At 39.4% G+C, this 7,964-nt stretch overlaps 1 protein-coding gene across 3 annotated transcripts in view; it reads left to right on the top strand.

The window, feature by feature from the left end:
- Window positions 1-7,385, top strand: part of LOC131980971 (enhancer of polycomb homolog 1-like) — a 37,481-nt gene extending 30,096 nt beyond the window's left edge. For all 3 annotated transcript variants that reach the window (XM_059345269.1, XM_059345270.1, XM_059345268.1), the window contains 4 exons: window positions 1,261-1,382; window positions 2,360-2,498; window positions 4,328-4,706; window positions 6,209-7,385. In XM_059345269.1, the coding sequence (XP_059201252.1) occupies window positions 1,261-1,382; window positions 2,360-2,498; window positions 4,328-4,706; window positions 6,209-6,281 (713 nt within the window). In that variant the 3' untranslated portion in view covers window positions 6,282-7,385. The remainder of the gene's footprint in view (window positions 1-1,260; window positions 1,383-2,359; window positions 2,499-4,327; window positions 4,707-6,208) is intronic.
- Window positions 7,386-7,964: the final 579 nt, after the last annotated feature.

Consider the following 7,964-nt stretch of genomic DNA (forward strand, 5'->3'; position numbering starts at 1 on the left):
AACCATACGTGTATAATTGAAATACACTATGAAACCATAGACCTCTTGTAAATAAATTAGTTTACTCTAGTTCAAATTATAATCAGGCTTTAGCTTGAAACAGTGTTCTGCTGTTGACAAACGATAACCTCAGTAGTGCAAATTAGGCTACAAAGTCAAAGCTTGGCAATAAAGTTGCAGAGTTCGAATATGCAAACGGGTTACCACGAGACAAAGTGTCATGGTAGTAAAGGGGGGGGAAATCAATTATCATTTTTCTATGTATGAAAACAAACACTGTAAGCAGACTGCTTGATTACCATAAGCAAATTATTCCAACCATTTTTGTATGGAATTATTCTGTCCTGAGGTTTTTGATTGATGTAAGTTGTTTTCTACTGTAGTTCTAGTAGAAGAGCAAAAAAATAAAAGCTCTTGAATCAATGATAGAAATGCATTTTTTTAACTGTCTTGTTGGTCAGCATCCTCCTCTCTAACACCTCTAGTTTAGAGTCTGGAACCTGGTTTTCCCTTCAGACAGTGTTTTCTTGGCGACCGCCTTATCAATGAAAGCAGTATTGGGTGTGTGTGGGTTGATTAAAGTTGCTGTTGTGCCTGTGCGTTACTGTGTGGATAACAAACAGGCACACTGCCATAGAACCCACCAGGAGTCTGGCAGATTTGGCAGAGCTCAAAAAGGAAGCGGGGAGGTATGAGGAACTTGGACTGCATAATGAAATGTTTATTTTCATTCACCAGAAATAAATTGAAAGCAAATATCTATGACTTTATTTATATTGTGTTATTATCCTCAAGAGGGAAAGTTGGAGGGAAACAGTAGCTTCAAACAACCTCATGCATCAGTGATGAGTTTCATGTGGAGCTGATGCCAATGGGTGCCAAATCTGCAAGCGGCTGCATCAGGTGTGGCAAAGCACTCGAAATAAAAGAGACAAAAAAAAAATCTATCTGAAACACAATCTTGGTACACAGACCCGCAGTGTGATTGGTCTATCTGAAGGCCTCAACGTGCGTCATTTTCACCACTAGACCTTCATGTTTCTGAGCAGAAGAGTTGTTTCCAAAAGTAGTCGGGTACTTAAAAACTCTGTTGCCAACAAAAGGATTTATATGTTTATTCACATCCGAGGCAGCGGCGCCTCTCCTTCACACACTGCCCACGCTTTGTTTCTGCATTGTTTCACACTGATGAATTCGTCTGCATGTACAGTATCAATCGGATTTCCCAGATTTGTAACAAACTCTCGTCTCTCCTTACAGTTTTCACAGCCGAACAGTACCAGCAGCATCTGGACGAGCTGGCCATGATGCAGAAACAGCAGCTGGAGCAGGTCCAGCTGCAACAGCAAGCCAACAGCACCGCCACTACAAACAGCACAAAGGTCAGTGGCCTGCAAGTCCTCTCAGGGGTCACATTCACAAAAACTCTCTATCTTAACACTAGGAGGAAGAAGTTCCCAGCTAAGTGTTTGCTCTTAAAACCTGCTCACAAAGCTGCTGAGACCAATTTTTAGACCAACTCTTCAGCTAAGAGAGGTCCCGGTTCATCCCATTGTTATGGATCTTATGTTTCATAAAACTGTGCTGTTTTGGATCTGTCAGAAAATTCATGAAGTACTGTGGGAGGCATGTTGCATATCCAAATTAATATATTAAAATAGAATGTATTCTAAAAGCTGTTTATTGGCAGTCAGCATGGTGCATTTTCAGCCTGTATGACTGCGTGGGGGGTCCACAGAGGATCCGAGTGCCAAGCCATGCGCCTCAATATTTTGTAACAATGTGGACTGGGTCACACATCCGTGTAGAAATGATCAGTTCGCTACATGTTCCAGCAACAATAGAAGAGAGAAAAGGTCTGTTCAGTATGTAACGACCCGGCCGTGCATGGGGAGCTCACCCCCTGTTAACATGAAACAGAGTAATAAAGGCTACTAACTAATCAAGTATATGTGCAGGTAATGGTCAGCCTCTTACGTGTTTGCCAGCTCTCTAACTATTTATTTTTTGTTATGTTATGTTTTTAAAAGCTCAGTGTCATCAAAGGTTTCTAAAATGTTGATGTGATTACGAGGCAGATTGCCGGCAGCAGTTTAGGATCGTTTGGGATTTGCTCTGTGTGACTTCTTCTTGATTGCTTCTACCTTTTTACAGAACTAGTAGCTGGTTTTAGCTCTAAAACGCTTTGTAAAATACTTTTAAAACCAAAACTTTCTCCTCATTTAGAAAGTTAAGAGCTACTTTTCACCTCAAGATGTTTTGTGAATACGGCTTCTAGCCATCAGATGCAAACTGAAGTGATCTTCTTTTGTGTCCAGCTTTTATCTGTGACTTAAACAGTTTCCTTCTCACGTCACAGGGCCTCTCGAATACGTTGGACCAGGCCAGCGCTCAGTTCGCCGCCACAGCCCTAGTCACCGCCGACAAATTGCTTGCTCTCAAAACCAAGGAGGAGCTCGCCTTGGGAGGTGGAGTCAATGGCGTCCTCTCCCCCTCAGGTATGAGAAACCGTCGAGACAACCACCAGTAGACTTGAACATCTGGCTTCAGCTTTGAAAAGGAGGAAATTGATGACAATGGAAGGATTATTACTTTCTGAGAACATTTTGTCTTCTGTAAATAAAGTGCAGATCATATTTATTTAATAATAAAGTTGACTCTCAAATTGTTCTGAGGACGATGTCCCATCACAGTAATGGCTGGAGTAATTATCCTCATTTTATTTGATAGGTGGTGATTATTAGCTGCATTTGTGTCTGATGACCATCTTGATTATTCACGAGCACCACTGGGAATGTTTTATGACTTAAATGCAAACACTTTCCCAACCATGTGATTATTTGTACCTCCAAAAATATCATTTGTTTTCAAAAATAATGCAGCCACAAAGTAATACAAACTAAAAGCAATTAAAATTTTAAGTGCACTTCACCCAAGTGCTGCAATACAGTGACACTGAGCAGACAAAGCAAACAATGAGGGTGAAGTAATTACAGTCCTAAAACCCATAATGGAGTGCACTGACAGAGCAGATAACGGCACAAAGCAGCCTGAACAAAAACCTACAGCACTAACGCCCCAAACAACTGATGCCATTTTCAGGCAGCAGGATTTTAGGAGATAAAAAGTGAGAAAAGTGACAGAAAGGACATTTACATTTGAGATTATTCTGCAGATGAAAACGGTGCATGAAGGATACAGATAAAACTATTCAAACTTAGATAATCATTGTGACAGATTTTTTTTTTGTTCTAATACTACTGGAGCTCATAAATGACCTTCTGTCGAGCAGGAGATATTTAATACTGTGCACTTTCTCAAAGTTTTAAAGGGATAGATTAGATGTTTTTGAAGTGGGGTAATATGAGGTACCAGTCAGTGTAGAGTAGATGGTGGGAATACTGGGACAAAAGTTAAGATATGTATTGTCAAAAACAGTAATTTTGCCTTGCAGAACACCAGCGATGCTGCTCTACTGCTGCTTTGACTGGTTTTTGTGTGATTGATTTTTTTAAAGGGTTAGTTCAGATTCACCAAAGTCCCACAATAAGACAAACTTCTTGAACAAGACAGTGACCAGCAACTTGTGTATTCTGCAGGGTAAAATTACTGTTTTTGTCATTGGAGTGTGATGCCTTTGAATAAAGAGTTCCATCTGCATAAACTTTAACAGCAACAACAAATCTGATTCCAAAAAAGTTGAGATGTTGTATGAAACATAAACTAAAACAGAATGGATCACATTCAGATGAAGATGAAGAATAATTACTACAGTGTTTCACCTGCAGCTTCATCAGGTTTGCTCTGACAAATTGCATCAGCATTCACAGGTTTAATGAATACATGACATCACCAATTATCAGTCTTCACATCAAATTCAGTCTGTATTTACAAAATACGACTTGAACATAAAATATATTTTTGTGCAGTTTTCAATCAATATCAAAAGTGTAAATTAAAGAATCTCCAAATTACAACATTCTGTTTTGTTTAGTTTTTACAAAATCTCCCAACATTGTTGAATCGGGGTCGTTCACTGCTTAGCTTCTGTGTCGGCCCAACTACAAAAATCTGAACTATTCCTTTAAGTAATTTCACTGAGCTGTTTTCATACCTGTGCAAACATTCTCAACAGCTACGCTTGATTTATTATGAAGGAATATAATTCACACTTTGAGCTAAAATAAGAAAAAGAACAGCTGATAATTGAAACCTTCTATCTCTAAACTCGCCCCTGTCACCACCACCCTCACCTCACCCCTCCCCCTCCATCACCCTCCCTTCCCACCATCACCTCCACCTCCCCCGGCCTCTTTTCACCCCTCAGGTGTCTACAAGGGCTTGCACCTCTCGAGCACAGCGTCCCCTTCCCCCGCCGCCCCGGCTCCACCCTCCTCTACCCCGACACCCACCTTGCTCCACCCCTGCACCACCACCAGCTCCTCCTCCGCCACCAGTAACAACAACGGCACCGCCCACCCTGCCAACACCACTAACGCCGCCGCCACTCAGGTCCTGCTGGGAAACAACAACAACAGCCTCCGTCTGGGTGTTCCCGCCGCCAAGCGCGTCCACGCCCCCCGGACGCTGAGCACCACCATGTCAACATCCGCCTTAAAGCTCGCCCACGCAGCCGCCGCAACCGCCAACTGTCAGAAACCCAAGGTCACTACGGCCTCGGCCTCGCCGCTGGACATAGTGCCCAGGTGAGACTAACATGCAACCAGTGTGAGGCGGTTAATATTTAAAAACACAGGTCACCCCCATCTACAAATGAGGTGACTTCAATATCTGGTGTTTGTCACAACTGTTACAGTCACACAGGACATTTATTACAATCTATATTACAGCTACAATAAGCAGTCTGACTGATGTGCTAATAGAAGTGTAAAAGAAGAAAATGGGGATAAACCAATAAATCAGCATCAGCTGATAGTCGTTTTATCTGTTGTGTGTGTTTTTTGTGGTTTGACTTGTTTTGAAAAGAAGTCGGTTATGTTTTTTTGATAGTGAAGTTGGGTTTTTTTGCACAAAAGGAACAATGAAAACGGAGAACAAAAACAAAACCTCTGTATTGACTAGTGGCCCTGAAATTTTACGATGTCTTCCCTTTTCCACTGCAGGAACTGGAGGCAGGTTTAGTTCTTCTGTTTCCTTTGTGCTTTGGGGACAAGAATCTCACATTTGGAATGACGCTCACACTAACCATTCCAGGGAAAAATGTCAGGGTCACCTGTTTATTATTTTAGATTTCATTTTTAACAGAACATTCCCCTACCTGGGCTTCCATTTAAAAAAAAGAAAAAAAAAAAAAGAAAATTGAATGTGGTGTATTAGTGCAAACAAAGTACTAAATTATAAATGGAGATTAAGGAAACAAGCACTTAAAGTAAAAAAAAAATATATATATATATATTTTTTTTAAATGTATATAAAAATTATCAACAGGGAGTTATTTAAACGAAATGGAAAAAGGGGGCAATTGCAGCAGAGCGTAACATAAAAATGGCTTTTTGGTGGCAGTTATTTTTTTATTGGGACAGGTATATACAAGTGCATCTCAAATTAAAGTATCAGAAGGTTTATTTATGTCAGTAATTCAATTCAAAAAGTGAAAATAATACATTATATAGATCCATTACACACAGAATGAAACATTCCATGTCTTAATTTATTTAGTTTCTTCTAATTATGAATATGGCTTACATTTAATAAAGACCTACAATTCAGTATCTCAAAGAAAATGTAATATTACAAAAGACCAATTTTAAAAAGTGTGTTTAACACGAAAATGTTGGTCTCTGAAAAGTATGTCCATCTATATGACTCAATACTTGGTCGGGGCTGTTTGACTTAACTACTGGAAATGAAATTTTACTGATATTCTAATGTATTGAGATGCACCTGTACACTGGTATGGTCTAACATACTACAGCAATACTTCTCATTTTTATAAATCTAATAATTTTTTATACTGGGTGATTCCCCCCCCCCCCCCGGATTTACATTTGGCTGGGTGTTAAATAACACATTTTTCTTTGTGGAAAACTCAGATTACATATGATTTTGCTTTACCTGGCCTGTAAAGGTTCAGATTATGAGACTGTCCAGGTTACAGGTGTAAGTTCTTGCTGTGGAAAAATGCTGTTAATGAAACCGTTTTAAATGCTGACTACTTTCTGCTAACTTTGTCTTTTGTCTTTTTCAGGGAGAATCACGAACAAGACAAGCCAGCACTGAACAGTCTATCAGAGAACACAGTGGCCATGGAGGTTACGTAGCCTCCCCGTACGCAGCACGGGGGAAGCGTAACTCCTTTTGTTGTTGTTTTTTTTTGTTTTTGTTTTTTTAGGTGCTATGCATCGTTCGTTAGTGGTGAAAAGCAAAGTGGTGGCGGAATGAGCACGGCAAGGCTGGGTTTCCATCGCAACTGTTTTGGGACTTAATTGCAATGCTCGTCTCGTACAGATTTTTTTTTCCTCTCTTCCCCATTTCCCTATTTGTTACTGTTAATAAGAGATCGTCTGTAAATTCTTAATATGGCAATTATATGTACAGTACTGCATATTTGTAATACCCCCCTCCCGCCCTACTCCCCCCTCCTCCTCCCTGTTCTTGTATATAACATTACTTGAATACAGAATTGTTCATTTGTGATGTTTTGCACTCGAGATATACAAAAAAAATCAAAATTAAAAAGAGAAAACGACAAACTGCAACTGGTGCGAGTATGAGGTGTGAAAGTTGTACCACAGAAAAATGTATGTCATCACATGCATGGTGCGGAACCTGCTGTTTGATCTATTTATTGTGCCGTGTTTACAAAGGTTTTTTTTTTTCCCCCAGTTCATGTTTTTTTTTAATCCTTTTTCTTTTTTAAAACATTTTTTTTACACACTGTACCCCTCACCGGTTCCCCCGTGCTGTAGTCAGTGTTTAGCTAGATTTAAACAAAAAAGAAAAAAACTCTGTGTATTTTTTTGGATGTTGTGAACATGGCCGGGAGCACGTCCTCGTTTTTGTTGGGCGTCCCTTCCACAATGTTCCTGTGTGTCACGTTGAATCCATGGAGACGTGCGCTCATGCAGATTCAGGCGCAGGGCGGTAGAAGAAGACAGGTGTGAATTTGTTTGTTGTAGGCATCAGTTTGTCAGTGGGTTAATCAGTTTCCACAAAGCTCTTCCATACATATAATATTCCTGAGACAAGTAACAAAACAATGGGGACTCTTTCCCAGAAGACTTTGCTGCTTCTGACTTATCTAAGCACTATATAATTTGTTTATTGATTGATTGATGCTGCTTTTGTATTATTTTGGCCTCTGGTTTGCACCAGGTGGCCTTATTTACTTAAAAAGATAATCCCCCATCTCCCCTTGTTTTTTTTTGTTTGTTTTTTAAATAAATATTTTTGTATCACCCACTTTTGTTAAATTTTAATTTCCATCACAACAAAAAACTTCATTATTTTGTTACTTGTTGATCTGAAAAAAAGAGAAAAAAAACTATAAGGGAGTAAAAAAAAAAATGCAGTAACTGACATTTATTATCATTCCAGCTTCTACATTTAAAAAAAAAAAAAAAGAAAACGTGTATTAATTGAAAAAAAAAAAGTTTTCTCTACTTTTAAAAACTCCAGAAGGCTGAAAGGCCATGAACCACAAGTTATCGGGTGCCTTCATTTGGGAAAAAAATAATGAAAAACCTTATTATAAAAAAATCGCTCTCTTCTGTGAAGAGTTTGGTACTGAACAAGGCTACTTGTAGTTTTTCTTTGTCTGTACCACAAAATCCCAATGCCCATTCCAATGGCCCAGTTGATTCATGAGTTTTTGTTTTGTTTTTGTAGACCCTTCCACCACACAAACACACATACACACACACACACACACGGGAAAGACTAAGAATCCTCTTGAATTGTCACAAAATGAAATAAAAATCCAGGGCATTATGTGTTTCGACCAG

This window comes from Centropristis striata, chromosome 11 (assembly GCF_030273125.1).
Source record: "Centropristis striata isolate RG_2023a ecotype Rhode Island chromosome 11, C.striata_1.0, whole genome shotgun sequence".
Taxonomy (NCBI): Eukaryota; Metazoa; Chordata; class Actinopteri; order Perciformes; family Serranidae; genus Centropristis; species Centropristis striata.